General features: G+C 40.7%; 1 protein-coding gene across 5 annotated transcripts in view; it reads right to left on the reverse strand.

Annotated features, from left to right (window-relative positions):
* The window catches only part of LOC126356279 (F-box/LRR-repeat protein 2), a 706,156-nt gene that overhangs the window by 125,535 nt on the left and 555,643 nt on the right, over nt 1-24,978 (reverse strand). For all 5 annotated transcript variants that reach the window (XM_050007148.1, XM_050007147.1, XM_050007146.1 and 2 more), the window contains one exon: nt 23,823-24,022. In XM_050007148.1, the coding sequence (XP_049863105.1) occupies nt 23,823-24,022 (200 nt within the window). The remainder of the gene's footprint in view (nt 1-23,822; nt 24,023-24,978) is intronic.

The raw sequence follows: 24,978 nt of genomic DNA on the forward strand, positions 1-24,978 counted from the left end.
TAGCCTATCCCCGATGTTATTCAATCTGTATAATGAGCAAGCAGTAAAGGAAACAAAAGAAAAATTTGAAGTGGGAGTTAAAGTCCAAGAAGAAGAAATAAACACTTTCAGTTGTGTATAAAATGAACATAAACAAAGGCAAAGCAAGGATAATGGAATGTAGTCGAATTAAATTAGGCAACGCTGATGGAATTAGATTAGTAAACGAGATACTGGAAAAATGGAAATGATCATATGGCGTCAGTGGCCGGGAATTCCCAGACGAGAATTTCCAGAATGAGATTTTCACTCTGCAGCGGAGTGTGCGCTGATATGAAACTTCCTGACAGATTCCCAGACGGGAAGTTCGGTCACGAAGTGCAAATCTTACGGGGTGCAACGCCACGTTGGGCGACTTGTGAGTCGACAATGGGGATGAAATGATGATGAGAGCAGCACAACACCCAGTCCCTGAGGAGAGAGAATCTCCCACCCCAGCCAGGAATCGACGCCGGGAACCCGCGCGTGGCATTATAACGCGCTGACCGTTCAACTGTTGGGGCGGACAACGAGATACTTAAAGTAGTAGATGATTTTTGCTATTTGGGCAGCAAAATAACTGTTGAGAGCTGAAATAGAGAGGATATAAAATATGGATTGGCAATGGCAAGAAAACGTTTCTCTAGCAGGGAAACTTGTTTACATCGAATATAGATTTAAATGTTAGGAATTTCTTTCTAAGAGTATTTGTACGGAATGTAGCCATGTATGGAAGTGAAGCATTGACAATAAACAGTTTGGAGAAGAAGAGAATAGAGGCTTTTGAAATATGGTGCAACAGAAGAATGTTGAAGACTAGATGGATAGACCATGTAACTAATGAGGAGGTACTGAACAGAACTGTGGAGAACAGAAATTTGTGGCACAACGTGACTAGAAGAAGGGATCGGTTGACGGGACACATTCTCAGACATCTAGGGATCATCTGTTTAGTAGTGAAAGGAAGTTCGGGGGGGGGGGGGGGGGTCGTAGAAGGAGCCTAAGAGATGAATTCAGCAAGCAGATTCAGAAAGACATAGGTTGGAATAGTTATTTAAAGATGAAGAGGCTTCCACAGGATAGAATAGCAGAAAGAGGTGCATTAAACCAGTCTTCGGACTTGACACAAAGTGGTTTTGCTAGCAACGTTTTGACACAGTCGACAAATTCATCTCAATAAAGTGATGAAATTCATAAGTTTTCCCCTGTACGGGAATATACTTAATGGCTGTACGAGCGCAGGTTGTAAACATGAGGTTGACAACATATGGAAGTTGGAGTCGGATCGTGGGTCGTGCTCGGATTGCAAAGTGGTAAGGTGACCGCTCGCGATATCCGGGAAATCCGGATTCAAATCTTGGTCCTGCACAAATTTTCACTGTCGTCGATTCATTCTACGGCTGATGGTTGTCAATATTTGCAACTGCTAATATATATCATGTATTTATTCAGTCTGTAATCTAAGGTAAGTCGTAGGGCCAGTATTGCCTTGTGTGTTCCAGATTTCCCGGAAACCTATCTGACCTTTCTTGAGATTGACTGCTACCACTTTTCCATTTCTCTGTAAATAATTCGTGTCAATATTTCACAACTAGGAGCCAGTAAACAGACGGTTCGGCAGTGATTCACACCTGTCGGATCAACGTTGTCCAGAACTGGAATTATTGCATTCCTGCTGAAGTCTGCTCGTATTTCGGTATCACACTTCACACGCCAAACGGAATATTTTTGGCAAGACTTGTCCTCTCAAGGATCTCAATAATTCCGGGCGAATGTGATCTATGAGGCCAAGCTGACAAGTAATGCCTTCAAATTTTTTATATGAAAACTCTTAAAAGCCGTTAGATAAAACAAACATTATTAACATATTAAATCTTTGTTCTTCATGTTAAATGTTTTCAGCGCCCTGCCGCTAGAGGGATCCGAATTGTTGCGTGTAACATGGCGGTGTGTAAAGTAACTATGTCGATGTGTGAGAAACAGCGTGCTAGAATCGAGTTTCGAATTGGAAAGTTCGTCCACACACGCAGCACCCTCTCCTTCAATAAGACGACAGCAAATCTCGTACGAGCCCTCCAACATCTGCAAGAATCCGACGCCTCGGGTTCACTGTCATCGACCATCCTCCACACAGTCCTGACTCGGCCCCACCCGATTTTCATCTGGTTCCAAAAGCTAAAGAACACTCTGATAGCGACGAAGCGGTGCAAGCAGAGGCGGGGTTGTCGCCCCTAGTGGCGACCTCGTGCAAAATTTCACCATCGTGTTGCAATATTATAAAAGTAAACAGATTATGTTTCACTATGTTTTACAAATAATAGCGAAGTGCAGAGCTACAACACTAGAAGAAAGGATGGTCATCACTATTCTGGGTTAAATCTGACTTTGGCACAGGAAGGGATGAATTATGCTATCATAAAAATCTTTGGAAATTTCCAAATAGCATTAAAAGTCTGACAGATAGCCAACCAACATTTAAAAACAAAATAAAAGAATTTCTAAATCACAACTCTTTCTACTCAATAGATGAATTTTTAGATTTGAAGTAGTAATATAAATACTACCTCATACATAAAAATTAGTCTACTGAATAGAAGGAGTTGCGATTTAGAAATTCTTTCTTTGTTTTTAAATGATAGTTGGCTATATGTCAGACTTCTAATACTATTTGTCAAATGACAATTGTGTAATGGAAAGTTATATTAAATTGAAGCGTTCCACATCATTACAAAATGTCGTACTCATGATCTATGGGACAAGTATTATTGTAATTATATGTCGTCTGACAGGCGCGACTGAATACTGTTGCGGTTATCTAATGTCTTAAGTTCAAGTAAGTTGTTGATATTTTTATGATTTCCGCTATGTTTTTTTATTAATGTATTAATATATCCTAGATCTTTCACTCCCCTTGTGTCTCATAAATGACTGTTCCCGTATAACACACATGGAAGGCAAAAAAATGTGTATAGCAAACATCATACCCGCAGATCCAACTCTTTTCAGACACTTTATTACAAAATTTTCGCATATACTCCCTTTTTTTACCACCATCTACAGCCTTGTACTTACAAATGTAATAATTGTAACTAAACTGAATACACTAATATTACGTATACAAGCTGAACTGTTTAAATATTTTTAAATTTTGTAATTTATATTCAACATTGCGATTAAGAAAACAAAATGGGGAAAATATGATGGTAGATGCAGGAATCGCATCCAAGCCGAGAAACTGCTTGTCAATCCACTTGACCACTGGGCCACAGCACCGTTAATGAACTGCTTGTCAAAGATCTCTCATATCCTACGCTTGCACAATACTTCATACGTACTTTAAAAGAAAAAAATTACCTGATGTTGTGAACAACGTAGCACTCATGCGAATCTAGCTGGGTTCTTTCTCTGGACTGGTCATAGCACGGCTGACGATCGTTTCAGCATTCGAGACTGTGGTTTCTAGTTATCACGGAGACGGCCCTACAAAACATGTTTCTGTCCGTTTTATTTGTATACCAGCATCCATTAGAAGAAAAATGGTTTACTTTTAATGCGATTTCCGGCTTGAATTCGAAAATAAATGGCACAATTTAAGTGCGACATTTACAGTGTGCTGTAGCACATTAGCACATGATCACTGGCCACCACTGGTGGCTCCGTCAACAAAGTCAGACATTCTATAGTAAACGTGTCTATAAACTAGTCTTTCATTGGCACAAATGTGCTCATAGTCAGGATGAATTTACTGAGAAATAAGTGTGCGGACATGAAGAAGAAGGTTTTAGAATGTTAATAAACTTTGTTTCGTAAAAAAGTTTTAACCACATTAAAAATTCGGAGGTTATTACTTCTCAATACGCCCTCGTAATTCCTCTCACCTTTCTATAATATTGTCTTCATTTCCCTTGTATACCACTTCCGTTTTCCCCTTCTCTACTTGGTACTGGTTGCCACTTGAGCTCTTGAAATATTCATCTTCAGATTGAAGCTTGCTCTTCTGACCGTCTTTGCTTGTAAATAAGTTTGATTTTGTGTAGTTTCTGCGTGAGAAAACATAGTTTTGTCTTCTTTTCTATCTGTAAATGCTCCGCTGAAGTTACGGCATCATCAATGGCTATTTTCATCTGCTATCTTTTAAATAACAGCAAAATCGTTCTTTACTCTCTGTACCTGTGATATTTCAGTTTTTAATGAAAGTGTTCGCAAATGTGAAAACAGAGAAAATTTTTTATTGTGTGTACCTTGCTAACATAGGCTGTTGTTTTTGTGGCTTTCGGTATTTTGCGTTATAGTTTGTTTATGTTCACACTCTTTTATCTGCAACTGTAGATCACATTACATAGAAAAATCATTTACATCGAAAATTTGCGACTGGGAATGTCAGACTGTTGTGGTCAACATTATTTTGTCCTGTGTGGAAAATTGTGTGTCTGTGTGTGTGTGTGTGTGTGTGTGTGTGTGTGTGTGTGTGTGTGTGCGTGTTTTACTTTTTCGAGTTTCCCCATTATCTTCAGTGTGAAACTCTTAAACTTTCACTGTGTCACTGTGTACAAAATAGAAAAACAAGATGGCGAACTGTTGAATGTGTTCTGGACAGGGGTTTTCAATCTCGTTTTGGTCTTAGGCTTGAGAGTTGGATCTCTGTGTGTGTATGTGTGTGTGTGTGTGTGTGTGTGTGTGTGTGTGTGTGTGTGTGGGTGGGTGTGATAGTACTTTGAGGCTGAAGAGTAACACGGTAGAGCACTAAGAAGTAACATTCTACATTCGAAGAATACGTTATAGATAAGGGCCACAGACCAACAGACGTCAACACCTACTTAAAAATTGTCAAATTCTGCAACAGTCCCCTACAGAATTTAATAATTGAAGAAAGCTACCAAATACTGAAAGCTATAGCAGAAGAAAAAGAAATAATAAACGAATAAACAGCTCTCTGAACTGGAACTCTATTATCAGCCCTCAAAGTACTGACAGACGACGCAAACCTATAAAAACGTACACACAAATTAAATAAGAAATCTCCACACAGTCACTGTCACACACTCTGATATACGTACAACCCCCCCTCCCCCACCTTTCACACACACACAAACATTTTCACATGAAATGAAATACTGTTAACCACCACAGTCTAACGTGGTCGATCGTAAGTTATCGATGTAAATAATTTTCCTACATAAACTTTTCTGTGATTGCAGATGACAGACTGAGAAAGAAAAACTGCCCTGAAGCAAAATACAAAAGCCGTATAAAGAATTTTTGTCCATTTTCAAATTCGTGAAAATTTTCTCAAAAACTGAAATTTCATATGTACAAATGGTTAAAAAAAGTATCCTCATACTAAAAAGAAAGTAAAAGAAGAGCCATTGACGATGCTGTAACTTCAGCGAAACATGTCTGAGTAAAAAATAGGTTTTCTCAAACCGAAACCTATCCAAAAGATAATGTATAGGCTCTTGATATCCATATCTCCGTTACTCTTTTCTCCAAAGCTGTTTTTGGTTTTAGTATAGGCGAAAACTATTTTCCCTAGTCGTACATGTTCTTACAGCTTAGCATGTTTACTCTTAAACATTCTTGTTTAGATATTTCACGTTTCGTGTCAATCAGATTTTTTTAGATCTTTTTATTTGCGGTTACCTGCTTCATTTTCTGTAAGTTTATATTTTCTTCTTTCCTCACTTATATTAAGGACGACCTATGTTATATTATAAACGGCTAACGCGGTTCATAGTTTATGGCACATATTTCTAATTGCGGGTTGCCTATCGGACAGCTCCCAGGTTGACTATCTGATAGCTTCCAGGAGGATTTTCAATATTTCATATAATTATTGTCTGAATTGAAAAATTTAAAAATCGTAATATACTCCCTAAGACGCATAATGTTATATGAAAGATGTAACATAGTAAGATAAGTGAAACTATGTATGTCTCGAGGCGAAATAACTCGCGGCGCGCAAATTATCCTAACTATACTCATCCAGTGGTAGAACATTTGCCCAGTCATTCAGTGGTAGAGCATTTGGCCGTGAAAGGCAAATCCCGAGTTCGAGTTTCGGTCCGGCACACAGTTTTAATCTGCCAGGAAGTTTCATATCAGCGCACACTCTGCTGCACAGTGAAAATATCATTCTGGAAACATCCCCCAGGCTGTGGTTAAGCCATGTCTTCGCAGTATCCTTTCTTTCAGGAGTGCTAGTTCTGCAAGGTTCGCAGGAGGGCTACTGTGAAGTTTGGAAGGTAGGAGACGAGGTACTGGCGGAATCAAAGCTGTGAGGACAGGCCTATAGTCGTGCTTGGGTAGCTCAGTTGGCAGAGCATTTGCCCGCGAAAGACAAAGGTCCCGAGTTCAAGTCTCGGTCCAGCAAACAGTTTTAATCTGCCAGGAAGTTTTATACTCATTCAGTGTTTGATAATGATAACACTTAGCGACTCATAACAAACTTTAAACTTAGTTTCAAACTTTTCGTAAACTTTTTCTCCCTTGTACGCTAACATCAAATGCTGAACATAAAAACTCATTTGTAAAGTAATCAGACTTATGAAGCTGTTTTACATATCGGAGCTCCGTTCTTTAAAGAATAGAGGACTCATTGGTTTCCGATAGGCGGTGTCTTTTTATTGCAGGGGCCTTGTTTCCGCTTACATCTGTTGGAGGTCTGCCAGATTCTTCTCACAGTTTAATATCTCCCATCTCATCTTCCTCCTTAACGTTTTTGTAATTATATGAAGTATAAATCCCGAAAAATCAAAACAGGTCTTCATATAACAGTATTTATTTCGTAACAGCTCAGAGAAGTCACTCACGACTGAATCGGATATGATTATGCCATATTGCCTTTAACCTACAATTGTCTCCCATTTGCAAAAATTAAAGTTTCCCAAGTCTAAGTGACCTACCGTAACATTAACACATGTCCAGTCACGCTCGGTATCTATCCAAAACGTATTAAAAGACATGCCTCTTCCCACCAGTTTAAGGGATCTACATCCACATCTACATGATTACTCTCCAAATCACAATGAAGTGCCTCGCAGGAGATTCATAGCACCACCTTTAATGTGTTCGGACATTCATTGCGTGTAACGCGGGCACTGCTGGAGAGCGCACCACCAGCAACGGTCGATTTATAGATCAGCAAATACACAGGAGATCCGCGCCGGTTTCCAGTGAATACCAAAACTCACTCCGGTGTCCGGTGGCTTCTTATTGATAATTTTGTTACGGTCTGAACACTACTATTAGTCTCCGTTCTCGCTTATAGTTGATCTGCTAATGTTCAAAGGTAGTAAGTGTATTACTTACACATTTTTCTTTCTATTCTGCTTTTAGTGAACTGCAAAATCTTTCCTTAAACCAAGAAAACAATCAATGCTTGCTGAGGGAAGAAGTGTTGTACACTGTTGCGTAATTAGTGGGTACGTAGGTTAGCCAGGGAAAGTGCCAAAAGTGGGGTTTATTTCTTTTTGGAGCAGATGAAATGTAGTTGGTTGTAGTGAGAAGTCGTCCTCGAGATGTTTATTTCATTTTTGTTTGGAATTTCGTCGCAGCTAGGCCTAAGGGCGTGAATGTATAGAATCCAAGACAAATGAACAGTAATGCTCAGTAAAACATCTTGGCTCGTATACTGTTGGCAAATATAAATTAAAAACAACTCTTTATTGTCTTCATAAGAATTGTTCCATTCTTTACCGAAACATGTCATTTTGGTTTCCCTTCTGTTAAACTCATTGTTACCTGGAGTTTAGTATGACTTACTTCTTTCGTCAGTCGTTCTTCCCCTAACCTCTTCGCATGCCATTCCCATTTCAGATGCCGTTTTCCCATTTCTTCGGTGGTAGTCATGGAGCTTTCCATTCGCTTCCTAGTTTCCTTACTTGAAATCTTGTTTCGTGTTGAAATTCTATAACTTCTTCTCAGGAAATCTACTTGCACAGCTTCAACTCCCTTCTATCGTGATCTGCCAGTTTCCGGAATTCTGCACCATATAAACAAACACGCTGTATTATTGATTCATATAGCCTTTTTGTCTTTTTCTAAATTTTGTCTCAGCAAAAGATGAAGTTCAACTTATTCATTGCTTGCTTGACTCCTGTTTTCCTCTGCCTTATTATTTGTTTACTAGAAACCTGAATATAACTGCAAGGTATTTATACTTTTGACATGCCTCAGTAGTATTTGCAGCTATGATGATGTATCGATGTTAACATCCTATTTTATTTTAGAAGCATTTATTATTAATCTGCATTTATTGTATGTTTCTACAACTTTCTTCTTCATGTAATCTATACCACAGTTATCAGCAGCCAATATAATTTGACATTCAGTGAATAGTAAAATCAACAGGTAATACCAACCCATGTCTAAGCCCTTTTCTTCACTCTTTCTCAGCCATTCTTTAAGAATTTGTTATAAAATTTAAACAGAGTAGATGCTATACAACACCATTATGTAAGGCCAGTGTTTTGTTGCACTACTTTAGAGACTTGTTTTCTATCTTAATTCTTGTCTTTGTACATTTTAACTACATCAACATATATGTTGTTTGTTGTGCTTTCGTTGACATATAGCGGTAATTTTTTAATGGGACGGTGTAATATGCTTTCTTTAAATTCCATGTAGTATTTGTGACAAAGCCATCTCGATTGAAATGGGGTATCGCGATCAGATACAATTTTCCTCATATTTATTTTTTATTTTGTTATTTATATAATATAGATCTAAATTAATTTCAGTTGGGTTTATTTTTCGTTGAACTTTGAGTTTCACCAGAAAATATTAATTAATAACATTATTACAAAGAAAGGGCAATGAAAAAAAGAGATTGAATCAGGCGTTGTATCATGCAAGCGGTACTATATTTTTAAACTAACCAAAAACAAACAATAAAAATCTATGCTAAATAACTTGCATTCATCACTCGCAACGAATTATGTATCTTATTTACCGTAGTATTTAACGTAGCACAATGTTAAGACAGCATAACTCTATTGCTTTTATATCTAGTGTTGTGAGTTTCGAGAAATGTATTACAAAGAGCAACAATTTTATCAGCAACTGACTGTCTGTACCGAGCCCTAATACCTCTGACCTCTTTTCCGCAGTCAAAATGGGTGTGAATCTCTAAGGGACCAGACTTCTTAGGTCATCGGTCCCTAGATGTACATACTACTCACACACACACACACCCATGCCCGAGGGAGTACTCGAACCTCCGGCGGGAGGGGCCGGCTGTGCAGTCCGTTATATGATGCCTTAAACCATTCTGCAGTCAGCTGGAAAAGCTCTAAATTTTCTCAACAGTGTTTCGCGGAAAGAATGTCGTCTTCCGTCCAGGGATTTCCATTCGAGTTCACGGAACATTTCCGTAATAGTCGCGTGGTGATCGAACCTCCTGCTAACAAATCTAGCGGTACGCCTCTGATTTGCTTCGACGTTTTCCTTTAATCCGACTTGGTTGGAGCCCAAGCATTCGAGCAGTACTCAAGAATAGGTCGCACTAGTATTCTTTACTCGGTCTCCTTTATAGTGAGCAACACTTTCCTATGATTCTCTCTATAAAACGATGACTTCTTATTACCAACTTTACATGTCCGTTCCATTTCGAATCGCTTTCCAACGTTACACCTAGATATCTAATTGACGCAGCTGTGTCAATCAGCACACAATTAGTAGTGTAATCGAACCTTACAGGATTGTTTTCCTTATTCATCTTCATTAGCTTACGTTTTTCTACTTTCAGAGTTAGCGGATATTCATCACGCAAAACAGAGATCCTGTTCAAGTCACTGAGTATCCTCCTACGATCACTCAATAACGACACTTTCCCTTAAGCTCCAGCATCAGTAAATAGTCACAGATTGCTACTCGCCCTATCTGCCAGATAGGCTATGTATGCATATAACAAGAACGGTCCTATCACGTTTCCCCGAGACACTCCTCACTATGTCCTTTGTGAAATCTCGTTTTATTTCGTGTGTAAACTTATAACAAGTGCAATTAACACTCTACTGAGGAGCGATCTGTCGGCGCAGAGTAGTGTATTTCGTGGTCTTGTCCAGAGCGCGCCTTAACAGTTGAACGGCGTAGCCGCAAGCGCCAGAGACTACATACTTACGCAGACGCCGTTTGGTGCAATACTGTCGCTGACTTCTTCAGTATTCTTATAATCCATTCAGCGTAAGAATAAACCTGATGTACGCTAACATAAATGCAATGATTGGCCAAAGCCGTAGCACACGTATACAGTCGTTGTTGCGCTATAGGAAGTAGTTCCTCCTTATGTACGAGATGTCTTATTACTAAGTTACGTTAAATGAAACTTTAAGACATTCAAATGTATTAACAGCCATCAACGTTTTTCTTAACCACGCTTTAACAACATAGATTTTATTTCAAAAATCGTGTACAGTCACAGCATCTGCAGCGGTGTGCTCTGATTGCAGTATGCAGTATGAAAATGGCTGAGGCTGTTTTCTGTTCCATAGTGAAACACGATTAAAAAGTGCAGAGAAATAAGCTGTTCTTAAAGTTTTTCATAAATTTACTGAGATAATGGGCTTTGAAGTTCTCCCAGCGTTGTATATATTGCAGTTGATAAACAAATTCACACTGAACGTGTAACTCCCCAGTGTCATTTCTTTTTCTCTTTCAATTTGAAATACCTACATCTCGTAATAATAAAACTCATTTTTTATTAATAATGCAAGTCTTCTTGTTTCTAATTACATATTGGACGCGAATTATGGTCTCCATTTCAAATACTAATTCTTAATTATGGATGTTGTATGAAAGATTGTTCATAAAAGTGGTTTACTTTAAGAAAATATAATATAATTTTTTAAGGCAAAAATGAAAGCCAAATCCTCTTTATTTGGACTATGTCCATTGTTTTGTGCCACAGAGGTAGATAGGTATCGTAGTAACATGAAAAACAATCGTTTTCACAGTATCGAGCACATCATACAAATGCTGCATTTTTACATTTGCTACTGTACCATTACAATATGATTGCAACAGAACTAATCTGGAGCCAAGCTGCGGGATTTGACCCGAGAAGTAACAAGACTGTTAAGCTGCCGGACGTACTGGAACTAACGCACGCAGTTTTTTCGCACGTCACAGCCAAACGCTGGCGGGCTATGGAACGGCTCATCATAAAAGAAAAAGAGAAAATGCTGCGCCTGGTTGGCTTCGTGGATTCTGTTGTTGATAGGCCCGTTATCAACGTAGCAGGTGACACTTCCAGAACTGAAATGTAACACCTTCAGTGGCTTCAATATTTAATTATATGGTGAAATCTTTCAATACTCTCTTACGCTACACACAGCTTATGCAGAAAAATTAACCTGCGGTTAAGTCAGGAATTTTCATCATTCTTGTTTTTAATTACAATAGTACTTTAGTTAAAAACGATAGCGTGTGCGGTTTTCGTCTAGTCCTCTAAAGAGCGTATTATGGGAGATTTGCAGTGTATTATTTCATTCTGCTTAAAAAATAAATGACATTCGAAGCTGTATTGCTCCTCTGCTCATCTCTTTCTACGTGTGAGTTGCAGCTGGCCAAGTCACTGCACGCTAGCTGTACCAGCTGACGGGCCAGTGCTGTCCAAGTTGAATGTGCCGGTAAAGCTGTTGTCCTGTATTGTCGCCAAGTCGATGAACGCGTAACGCACGTCACAGAACGTACCCATATTGTCGTACTTGACAGTACTCGAGACAGCATGGCTGACGTCCCACGCGAGACTGAAATCCAATGAGGTTCCAGCAAACGTGGCAGATGCATAGTGCAATGTTTACATCAGGTTTACTCTTATGATGAACGGATTATTGTTTCTATGTAACTGCTAAGTGTAATAAGACTTAGAATGAGCGAGTCTGGCTTTAATCGTAAGTGAAGGTAGACGTGTTCTACACTAGAACATTTCTTGTTAATTCTCGTATGCTATCTTAGGTGCATAAGAGAAATTTCATGTTAAATGGAAATGAAAGTATAGTGTCAAATGTGTGGAGGTTCCTTTCAGATTACGCTGATACTATAGCTCCCTACTTAGCACTCATATACAACCGCTCGCTCACCGATATATCTGTACCTACAGATTGGAAAATTGCGCAGGTCGCACCAGTGTTCAACAAGGGTAGTAGGAGTAATACATTTAACTACAGACCTATATCATTGACGTCGGTTTGCAGTAGGGTTTTGGAGCAAATACTGTATTCAAACATTATGAATCACCTCGAAGGGAACGATCTATTGACACGTAATCAGCATGGCTTCAGAAAACATCGCTCTTGTGCAACGCAGCTAGCTCTTTATTCGCACGAAGTAATGGCCGCTATCGACAGGGGATCTCAAGTTGATTCCGTATTTCTAGATTTCCGGAAAGCTTTTGACACCGTTCCTCACAAGCGACTTCTAATCAAGCTGCGGAGCTATGGGGTATCGTCTCTGTTGTGCGACTGGATTCGTGATTTCCTGTCAGGAAGGTCGCAGTTCGTAGTAATAGACGGCAAATCATCGAGTAAAACTGAAGTGATATCAGGTGTTCCCCAGGGAAGCGTCCTGGGACCTCTACTGTTCCTGATCTATATAAATGACCTGGGTGACAATCTGAGCAGTTCTCTTAGACTGTTCGCAGATGATGCTGTAATTTACCGTCTAATAAGGTCATCCGAAGACCAGTATCAGCTGCAAACCGATTTAGAAAAGATTGCTGTATAGTGTGGCAGGTGGCAGTTGACGCTAAATAACGAAAAGTGTGAGATGATCCACATGAGTTCCAAAAGAAATCCGTTAGAATTCGATTACTCGATAAATAGTACAATTCTCAAGGCTGTCAATTCAACTAAGTACCTGGGTGTTAAAATTACGAACAACTTCAGTTGGAAGGACCACATAGATAATATTGTCGGGAAGGCGAGCCAAAGGTTGCGTTTCATTGGCAGGACACTTAGAAGATGCAACAAGTCCACTAAAGAGACAGCTTACACTACACTCGTTCGTCCTCTGTTAGAATATTTCTGCGCGGTGTGGGATCCTTACCAGGTGGGATTGACGGAGGACATCGAAAGGGTGCAAAAAAGGGCAGCTCGTTTTGTATTATCGCGTTATAGGGGAGAGAGTGTGGCAGATATGATACACGAGTTGGGATGGAAGTCATTACAGCATAGACGTTTTTCGTCGCGGCGAGACCTTTTTACGAAATTTCAGTCACCAACTTTCTCTTCCGAATGCAAAAATATTTTGTTGAGCCCAACCTACATAGGTAGGAATGATCATCAAAATAAAATAAGAGAAATCAGAGCTCGAACAGAAAGGTTTAGGTGTTCGTTTTTCCCGCTCGCTGTTCGGGAGTGGAATAGTAGAGAGATAGTATGATTGTGGTTCGATGAACCCTCTGCCAAGCACTTAAATGTGAATTGCAGAGTAGTCATGTAGATGTATATGTAGATGTAGAGAGTGCTTCGAGAATATTACTCAACACATGTATGAAATTAAGCTGCGTACTCAAAATTGATTTGTGACTTCCCAAGAACCGCTTTCCTTGAGTTACTTCTACGTCACAGACTGGGGTTGCACATAATTCGATTGCGTGGAAGAAGCTTCAATTTCTACCACTGTTTTTATATTCCTATAGTGATCACTGGATAATTTAACTTGCAAATCACATTCACTCCGCTCTGTGAAATATGAATTAATATGTGATAATTCGCCAATGCATCCAGGTGAGCCAGTGCTGTATCTGCTCGGCGGAAAAATTATAACTGTGTGTGCCGTACTAAAGAATTTCTGGGGGCGTAGCAACTTCCTGAGATCACCGTAAAAGGTGACTGAACTTCATCAAGTAGACTAAAACTGCGTGTGTGGTGTGAGTGATCAAGAGTTAAAGCTATATAGACGGATTGTGCAATTAAATAATTATTTAACTCAGAATCAAAGATCGATAATTGCATTTTCATATCAGTTCAGAATTTTGTCTTTGGACATTCACTGTAATTATTCGTGATTCATGGCAATGACTGCTATCGCTTAAAAGTCAAGTTCATAAACAAAAGGTCAGCTCTAGTAATTGGCAGTACCACATAGTGAACTATTGGTTTAAGAGCTGAAATATTCAGCTATATCAAACTTTAATTTTATCAGCGTTAAATGGTATTGTCGGTGTAAGTGTGTGCTGTCTAGTCCGAACTCATAGATTACAGCAATTGCTTGGCCTTATGCATCACATGTACTTTGTTATAGATACTTACAGTTCAGTTGCCAAATAACGAACCAAAAAATAGACACATTCATCCATACGAATTTCGGTAAAGAGAGAGAGAGAGAGATATAATGTAGGTGGCGACACAGAACAAGACGAACGTGGTGATTGAATGTGTGTAAAAAATTAAGACATTTTTTAATAAACTATTGTTATTCCGTTGATTGTTGTTCATTGTAAACGATACTTGGCGTATAAAGCTGATCTTGTAAATGTTTTTTGGTGCATGCTGTTGAAACTGTTGGTGACAATGACTGCTGAAGCAGCCCGGAAACGTGCAGACGTGTCGCAGCCTGCTTCTTACAGCCTTAAAGTTGATTAAAGGCAAGGCTTGAATTTGCTATTACCACTTTCAACTGTGTCAGTTTGTGAATGCTTTATCAAAATTAATTCTATGTCGTGGCTAAGTTCATAGGCACAGATCCGACTGAATAATTTATGTTAGTGTAAGTAGATCTATCCTATTTTCAGTAATCTCTCCCTGATTTGTAGGTAGAATTACACTCTTCTTCAATGCTACAACATACTGTGTGTCCATTTTTGTATTAATTTATGGAAATTTTCTTCTGAGATTCGTGAAATAGTTTATTAGTGCAGAGCGGAAACTTCATGGTACCAACTCGACAGCAATTCAAAATGAATACCCAGGAAATGTCAAACGTGCAATCGTTAGATAATATGGAGGCCAGTGCTATGTCTGAAAATAAAATCCAATTCCATGATGACTGATAGTCATTTAGAAAGAACTGAGTCTTTGACGAAGCCACCGAGGGATGATATGCAGGAAATTCCAAGCACAAGCGATGATGAATTAGATCATAATAGGACGTACCAATTGGTGGGCATACTGACAAATGTAACTACCAAACTTGGTAAAATTCATTGCATAGCTACTCAGCAAGCCAGTAAGTCTGCACAAATCAGTAAAATAGATGCCCCAACTACCCAGCAAACTGAAATATTAGAACAAATCGAAGACTTAGCAACCGCACGAGACTCAAATAAGATAAAAGATGAGGTAAAAGAGATTCAGGAGTCCCAAGAGGTACTTTCCTCAAAATTTTCAAAACGTTCCGAGGATATATCAAATATAGAAACGCATCAGGGAGAGACTGATCGAACTGTAGAAGAATTATCATATAACATAGCTCAAATAGACTTTGGCCATGAAGGATTAATGAAGGGAAAGCTCGAACAGCATACGAGAATTGCCTCCTTCAAGTTCATGAATGGGTTGAGGCCAAAACAAAACAGGTTTCTCCTCATATTCCGCAAAACAGAAAATCTATTGTTCAAAAACTTCCTAGAATTAGCTCATCCTCTGATAATGATGTAAACAAGATATAGAGCAGATGAAACAGAAAATTGGTCCGAATTTTTGTAATTGGAAGGAGAATCAGGAAAAGAGAGTCGAAAATGTGTCCACGGAGGTCGTAAAAAATAGGAGGGGAGGTGCAGATGAAATTTCTGCGACTGTGCCAGTAAGCAGACAACTAACCTCGAGCACCAGATCAGATTGCGACAGCACGTTATTAAGATATAGATAATATCAGCCCTTTATCCCAGAAATATAAAGTATGAACCCCACTGTCTTTATACGAGTAAGAGGATTCCGAAATACAGGGTCGGATACATCCAGAGCGGTGTCCTCTTCATTCCGTACTGGGACGCTACGAAGACACTTCGAGGAATATCTCAACAAGGCAAAATAATGGGATGCTCCGATGGCACATGTGGATATTATTATAATCCTTAACGCAAAATTGCCACTTGACATACAAGAAAAACTGCTCCGAGTGTCTGAAGTGAATTTATAAACGTTTTGTCTGCTCTTGATTCTATAGATCTTCTATTGGAGGAGGCTAGGTTAAGAAATAATGGTTTATATTTACAAAATGGAGGTGCTGGAGAAACCCGCACGAACGGAATTAATGAGTCGGCCCATCTTGAGAATCTGAATAGGCTGCCGTTGAATCTTAACGATGATGCACTAGGCGCTATGAACAATTTTAAAGTAAATGGTGGTCCGCATGTATTCCGTAACATCCGTGGTAGGCCGAATCGTGCTAAAAGGAGACTTCACAACTTGTCCCTGAATACGCGCCGTCTAGGAGAGCGTATTGGGTCTTCGAGCCGCTCACATACCCGAGAACCTATGCCGTATGCTCGGACCTTCGCATTGCTTTCTAAATCTGTGTCGATTTGTGGACAGAAGTTTCTGTCGTAAGTTTGACAAGACTTCGAGGTCCTTCGATGATTTCTCGCTGGTAGATGTATATGAATGAAAACGGCTCGCAAAAAATGTAAAGAGATTGACAAAATCTGCAGTCTAATAGTTAGTGCATGAAGCGTTTGTGACAACGTCGCAGAACCATGGCTTTCCAGAAGAGCTCTTCCACCCAAATTATACTTGTGACTGAGAGCTGGAGAGGAATTTATGGTGAGCAGTTGAAACCAGTCAGAAGGCTGACGGAAAAAAAGTAATTGAGGAAGAGACACTGCAAACAATCGTAAAGCATGTTTTTTTGGGACTGTTACAAATTAATAACTGCTGGTGTTCCCACAGCACTATCTGACGTAACGTCTGGCAATCTAAAGCATCTAGGATTATGCATATGGAGTATTATAAGGTGAATGATTACAGAAAACTGAGTAGCTAATAGATGTAGATTACACAGAGGCAGTGCATACCTAACGCTTATTCTAAATTCATTCCTCTTGCTACAGCTTGTGGCCTACATCCGTCATCTAACATCTGTTAAATCTAGATCTACTTCGACACCTGTACTCCGTAAATTACGTTAAGAAGTGTGGCAGAAGATACTTCTGATATCATTATCGTTTTCCACCTTGCCCTGTTACATTTGCAAATGGTGAGCGGGAGAAAAGCTGTCGGTAAGACTCCGTAAGCGCTCGAATTAAGCCGACTAGCCCTTAGTGGTCATTTCGCGAGATGTGCTTGGGAGGATTGAAACGAGTTGTCTTTGTCTTCGTGGAACATATGATATTTACAGTAAATCTCTTCGTGATGCACAATGCCTCTATTGGGGTTTCTGCTACTGGAGTTTCTTGAACATGTCCTTGACAATTTCGCGCTAGCAAAACTACGCTGTGATTTAATGCGCAGCTCTTGCTAGCATCATCTCTATCTCTAGCATTAATCCTACCTGACAAAGAGCCTAGGCCTGAGCAGTACTCAAGAATCAAACTTCTGTTTTGAAAGCTAACTCCCTCATTAGGATACTTCTAACGACTCCCAACGTAACAACTGCATTTTCTACAACTAGCACCATGTGATCGTTCGACATCAGCTCGCATGAAGCGAATATTTTCAGATGTTTAGTGGTTTTTACTCTTCTCCACTGACTGATCACCAGCTGCGTAGTGGAGCAATGGAGGCTCTTTATACATATTTAAGTGCGACTGCCTTTTTACTGGGGGTGCAGGATGTTAATCTTATGACAGGTTTGGTGCGCTCGCCATGTCTTCCTCGCCTGCGCTAATCTCTTCATCGCTGAGTATCACTTACCACTGTTATCTGTTGTAGGTATTCGATTCTGTGTTTTCTTTACATTTTTTCCCTGCAGTGCTGTGTCTAATACATCGAAAATTATTCTTTGTCGTCCTGTCATTGTGGGCCTAGTTAGCGTTTTCCACATATTTCTTTCTTCCCCGAATCTGTGGAGAACATCCTTATTTGTAATGTTATCAGTCCACTTAATTTTCTACATCCTTCTCTTACACTACATCTACAAACGTACTCCGCAAGCCATTGTACGGTGCGTAGTACCTTCGAGGTACTTTACCAAAATATACGTTGGCTGTAGAAGGATTGTTCTGTAATCAGCTTGAAATGCAGGTTCTGTATATTTTCTCAACAGCTTTCCTTGATAAGAACGTAGCCTACCCTCGAGGGATTCCCATTTGAGGTTCCGAAGCATCTCCGCAATATTTGCGTGTTGATGGAACCTACCGGTAACATATCTACCAGCCCGCCTTTGAATTGCTTTGATGTCTTCCTTTAATCCGAGCTGGCAGAGATCCCAAACACACAACCAGTTCTCAATAATGAATCGCACTAGTGCTCTATGCCCCGTCTACTTTACAGATGAACCACATTTTTCTAAAATTCTACGAATAAGTTGAAGTGGACGATCATTACATGTTCGTTCCGTTTCATTTCGCTTTGCAGCTTTACTCCCAGATAGTTATTTGACGTGACTGTATGATAATAATAATGATATATTGCAAACATTACAAGCTGGCCATGGTGGCCGAGTGGTTCTAGGCGCTTCAGTCCGGAACCTCGTGACTGCTACGGTCGCAGGTTCGAATCCTGCCGCGGACATGGATATGTGTGAAGTCCTTAGGTTAGTTAGGTTTAAGTATTTCTAAGTTCTACGTGGTTGATGACCTCGGATATTAAAGTCCGATAGTGCTAAGAGCCATTTAAACCACTTTTTTTGCAACATTACGAGCTTGTTTTCCTACACACCTATATTATATTACATTTCTGTATGCGATTACTTAGAGCTAAGTTCCATTTCTCACACCATCTAGAAATTTTCTGTAAGCCATCTTGTATCATACTAAATCCCAACACTTCAATTCTTTTCTTTGTCGGATTTCTGGAGTCCATGAGCACTTCTTTACAGTGCTGTATTCCGTAAGTACATTCACAGAAATTTCTTCCTAAAATTAAAGCGTATGTTTGATACTAGTAGCAGTCTTTTAGCGAGGAATGCCATCTTTGCCTTTGCTGGCCTACTTGGTCCTTCCGTCAAGTGTCATTTTGTTCGAAACGTTGGAGAATTTCTTCTTTCGTCTACTTTATGGCCCGCAATTTTTATATAAGTTTATCGCTGATTTGATTTCTGCGACTCCTCAGTACTTTCGTGTTGCTTTTGTTTGCTCTTTACTGACAGTGTGTACTAAGTAGACTGGTCACTCCGTTACAAAAGTACTGTAATAGTTCCCCCCTTCACTTAGCACACCAATGCCATCAATAAATCTTATCATTGATACCTTTCATTGATACAGTAGAATATCTTTGGCTTCCCTCTGACAACCATGCCTCCATCCTTGCTACCTTCCCTGTTTTCCTTTCCCTGTTGCTTCATAACCTGGGTTGTGAGTAACTAAATCCACTTTCCCTTCTTCCCTTTCTTTCCCCTCTCTCCTACCTGATGAAGGAACATTTATTCCGAAAGCTAGGAACTTAAATTTTCGGTTGTTTTTTTTGTTTCTATCGGCTGTCCTGAGCTGAGGTAAGTACTGGCCAGCCCCTCTATCTCTTTGTTAGTAATTGTTTCATACCTTTTAACCCCGAATTTTAATCGCGCTTCTGAATCTTTCTTTTAATTCCGGCATTTTTCCTTAGATATTCCGATTAACGGTAGAGGAAAAACACTGCTGAAAAATGAGATCATCGTAAGGCCTTATTGGCGCTATTCGGCCTCCTGGTGGCACTCTTTGTATTTGACACCACTTGAGCCACTTCTGCTTGTTTGTGATGAAGACGAGATGAAAGGGGATCGTTTACTAGTTGACAGAGCTGTCGTCATTCCATGTCAGTCAGGTACAGATAGTGCTTTGGCGGGGTGCGCTGAAACATCGCTCCCTTACGCCCTGCAGCTGTCTATAGTTAGTGGTACTGGCCGTCCGAAAATGAAGAAGTCCTGCTAGTAGACTTCGTCGTCAAACTCGCTGTGTCGGGGTTCGTTTGCAATCTGTTGTTATATGAATAAATGAGTAGAGCAAAGTGCACACGGACTGATATGAATATTATTAATAAGTGTGTAAGCAACAACTAAAAATGCGTATTTTAAATGCATATTTTTGTCACCGTACATATCGTACCTCATACAGATTAAACTTATCAGTGTAGGCACTATATTTTATGTTACTCGTTTACGAGGGGATGTGCTGCATTCTTGCACATTTCATACGACTTATGTCCTTTGGCTTTGGTTTTGTTTCTTTTTTCCTTCTTCTTCTACTTGTGGAATCAGTACCAGAGATAAAATTATTGTGAAAAGTGCATGGGGGCATCAAATACTCACTGTAAGCAGGAAAGACAAGGGATCTCGCTATTGCCTCTTGCACTTCCCACCGTCACGATCGATTAACCAGATCAGTCCAAACGATCTGTTAACTTTTATTGCTTTTGCTGTGGTCTTCAGTGCCAAGCCAGATTTGACGCATCTCTCCACATTTGACTATCCTGTGCAAGCCTCTTCATATCCGAATAATATCTGCGCCCTACAACCATTTGAACCTGCTTACTGTATTCACCCCTTGATTTACCTCTACAGTTTTTTCTCCCCATACTTCCCTCCAACACCAAATTGACAATAAGTTGATGCTTCAGAATGTGTCATGTCCTATGATCCGATCCCTTCTTTTAGTGAAGTTGGACCAAGAATTTCTTCTCTCCCGAATTCTATTCAGTACCTCGTCATTAGTTATGCGGTCATCCATCTAATCTTGAGCTTTGTTCTGGACCACCACATTTTAACGTCCACGTTGCGATTCCGTACAAACCTACACTCTAGACAAATACCTACAAAAAGACTTTGTAACTCCTAAATTTATATCCGAAGTTAGCAAATTGCTCTTTTACAGATATTCTTTCGTTGCTATGGTCAGTCTGCATATTATAACCTCTCTACTTCGGCCACCATCGGTTATTTTGCTACCCAAATAGCAAAACTCATCTACTCTCAGTGTCTCGTTTCATAATATAATAACCGCCCGATTTAATTTCATTAGATTCCGTTATGCTTGTTTTGCTTTTGTTGATCCTCATCATTTAACCTCTTTGGAAGACACTATCCACTCTTTTCAACTGCACTTCCAAACCGTTGCTGTCTCCTACAGTATTACAATGTCGTTGGGTAACCTCCGTTTTTTTCTTCCCTCCGAACTTGTACTGCTTTTCCAATTTTCACCTTCGTTTCCTTTGTGCAATAAAACAAAACGGGCATCATGATGAAAGAAAGTTCAACAGTTGTACACTGAGATGACAAGTCATGGGATAGCGATATGTACATACACATATAGCAGTAGTATCGCATGCACATGGGATGAAAGGGCAATGCATTGGTGGAGCTGTCATTTGTACTGATTCGTGTGAAAAGGTATCCGACGTTATTATGGCCGCTCGACGGGAATTAAGACTGAATGCGGAATGTTAGTTGGAGCTAGACACATGTGACATTCCATTTCGGAAATCGTTAGGGAATTCAATATTCCGAGATCCACAAAGTCAAGTGTGTGTGGAGAATGCCACATTTCAGGCATTACCTCTCACCATGGAGAACGCAGTGGCCGGCGGCCTTCACTTGACGACCGAGAGCAGCTGCGTTTGTGCAGAGTTGTCAGTGCCAAAAGACAAGCAACACTGCGTGAATAACCGCAGAAATCAATATGGGACGTACGACGAACGTATATGTTAGGAAAGTGCGGCGACATTTGGCGTTAAGGTCTATGGCAGCAGACGACTGACGCGAATGCTTTTATTAACAGCACGACATCTCCTCCATTGCCTCTCTTGGGGTCGTGACCAAATCCGTTGAACCACAGACGACTGGAAAACCGTGTCCTGGCGCAGACCCCACGAAGCCATGGACCACACTTGTCAACAAGGCACTGTGCAAGCTGATGGTGACTCCATAAGGGTGATGGTCTGCGTTTATATAGCATGGACTAGGTGCTCTGGTCCAAGCGAACCGATCATTGGCTCGAGGTGGTTATGTTCGGCTACTTGGAGACCATTTCCAGCCATTCATGAACTTGATGTTCCCAAACAAATATAGAATTATTATGGCTAACAATGTGCCATGTCACTGGGCCACAGCTGTTGGCGACTAATTTGAAGAATGCTCTGGAGAGTTCGAACGAATGATTTGGCTACCCAGATAGCCCCACATGTATCCCATCGAACATGTACGGGACATAATCGAGATATTAGTTCGTGCACAACATCCTGCACCGGCAACTCTTTCCAAGTTATGAACGGTAAGCGAGTTCCAAGGACTTCCGTCCATGCCACTACACCAAGCAAAAGGTGTCCGACACAATATTAGGAGGTAACCCATGACTGTTGTCACTTCAGTGTATATGTTGTTGTTGTTGTGTTCTTCAGTCCTGAGACTGGTTTGATGGAGCTCTCCATGCTACTCTATCCTGCGCAAGCTTCTTCATCTCCCAGTACCTACTGCAGCCTACATCCTTCTGAATCTGCTTAGTTTATTCATCACTTGGTCTCCCTCTACGATTTTTCTCCTCCACACTGCCCTCCAGTACTAAATTGGTGATCCCTTGATGCCTCAGAACATGTCCTACCAACCGATCCCTTCTTCTAGTCAAGTTGTGCCACAGACTCCTCTTCTCCCCAATTCTATTCAATACCCCCTCATTAGTTATGTGATCTACCCATATAATCTTCAGCATTCTTCTGTAGCACCACATTTCGAAAGCCTCTATTCTCTTCTTGCCTAAACTTTTAATCGTCAATTTTTCCCTTCCATACATGGCTGCACTCCATACAAATACTTTCAGAAACGACTTCGTGATACTTAAATCTATATTCGATGTTAACAAATTTCTCCTCTTCAGAAACGCTTTCCTCGTCTTTGCCAGTCTACATTCCATATCCTCTCTACTTCGACCATCATCAGTTCTTTTGCTCCCCAAATAGCAAAACTCCTTTACTACTTTAAGTGTCTCATTTCCCAATCTAATTCCCTCAGCATCACCAGACTTAATTCGACTACATTCCATTATCCTTGTTTTGCTTCTGTTGATGTTCATCTTATACCATCCTTTCAAGACACTGTCCATTCCGTTCAACTGCTCTTCACAGTTCTTTGCTATCTCTGACAGAATAACAATGTCATCGGCGAACCTTAAAGTTTTTATTTCTTCTCCATGGATTTTAATACCTACTCTGAACTTTTCTTTTGTTTCCTTTACTGCTTGGTCAATATACAGATTGAATAGCATCGGGGAGAGGCTACAACCCTGTCTCACCCCCTTCCCAACAACTGCTTCCTTTTCATGTCCCTCGACTCTTATAACTGCCATCTGCTTTCTGTGCAAATTGTAAATAGCTTTTCGCTCCCTGTATTTTACCCCTGCCACCTTCAGAATTTGAAAGAGGGTATTCCAGTCAACATTGTCAATAGCTTCCTCTAAGTCTACAAATGCTAGAAACTTCAGTGTATACACAGTTCCATAATTAACGAACAGTTTATTCAGCTGCCACTGATTCTTGGCGCCGAAAGTTCAGAATCTAACTATTAACAACCCAGAAGTATCATTGTATCAGTACGTTAAAAAGATTGATGGTTTGAAGTATGTACGTCGCTTGCATGTACGGTACACTGTTCAGTTAAACAGTGTTGATGCACCTGATTTAACGATAATGTTTTTAGAGTGAAGCCCTAGACAGTGCACAGTTGACCGGCTGCTGCGTTGTTGTGGCGCGCGCCGTCATCAGCAGCGGACCGTGGGCCTGCGGCAGCAGTGGGGGACTGACCTGATGAGAGCCAGCAGGGACTCCAGTGAGCTGACGTGCAGGCCGGAGATCTCCGGCCGGAGCGAGACGCTCTTCCAGAGCCGCGTGTCGTAGGCGATGACGCGCCACTTGCGGCACACGCGCGCCATGCGGCATATCTCGCGGTGCGACAGGTACGAGAAAATGTGGAGCAGCACCTTGTCCGGCAGCTTCTCGATCGTCTGGAACACACACACACATATGCCCACTATAAGGCGGCATTCCCAACCTATTACCAATTTTGTACCTACGTAAACATTTATTGCCCGAACGCCTCTACTCTAGGACCAGGTTACTTGGAGCCACATATATTTTGAGAGAAAGTTAAGTTGTGTACACAGCAAAGCACTGATTTTCATCAATGTAGGACAAGTAAAAAGTGAAACGATTGTAATGAAACATAGTCTAGAACACAGGACGCTCCCTAAACATGTACACTACTGGCCATTAAAATAGCTACACCACGAAGATGACGTGCTACAGACGCGAAATTTAACCGACAGGAAGAAGATGCTGTGATATGCAAATGATTAGCTTTTCAGAGCATTCACACAAGGTTGGCGCCGGTGGCGCTCACATGAGGAAAGTTTCCAATCGATTTATCATACACAAACAGCAGTTGACCGGCGTTGCCTGGTGAAACGTTGTTGTGATGCCTCGTGTAAGGAGGAGAAATGCGCACCGTCACGTTTCCGACTTTGATAAAGGTCGGATTGTAGCCTATCGCGATTGCGGTTAATCGTATCGCGATATTGCTGCTCGCGTTGGTCGAGATCCAATGACTGTTAGCAGAATATGGAATCGGTGTGTTCAGAAGGGTAATACGGAACGCCGTGCTGGATCTCAACTACCTCGTATTACTAGCAGTCGAGATGACAGGCCTCTTATCCGCATGGCTGTAACGGATCGTGCAGCCACGTCTCGATCGCTGAGTCAACAGTTGGGGAAGTTTGCAAGACAACAACCATCTGCACGAACAGTTCGACGACGTTTGCAGCAGCATGGACTATCAGCTCGGAGACCATGGCTGCGATTACCCTTGACGCTGCATCACAGACAGGAGCGCCTGCGATGGTGTACTCAACTGCAAACCTGGGTGCACGAATGGCAAAACGTCATTTTTTCGGATGAATCCAGG

Source organism: Schistocerca gregaria, chromosome 3 (assembly GCF_023897955.1).
Source record: "Schistocerca gregaria isolate iqSchGreg1 chromosome 3, iqSchGreg1.2, whole genome shotgun sequence".
In the NCBI taxonomy this organism is placed as follows: Eukaryota; Metazoa; Arthropoda; class Insecta; order Orthoptera; family Acrididae; genus Schistocerca; species Schistocerca gregaria.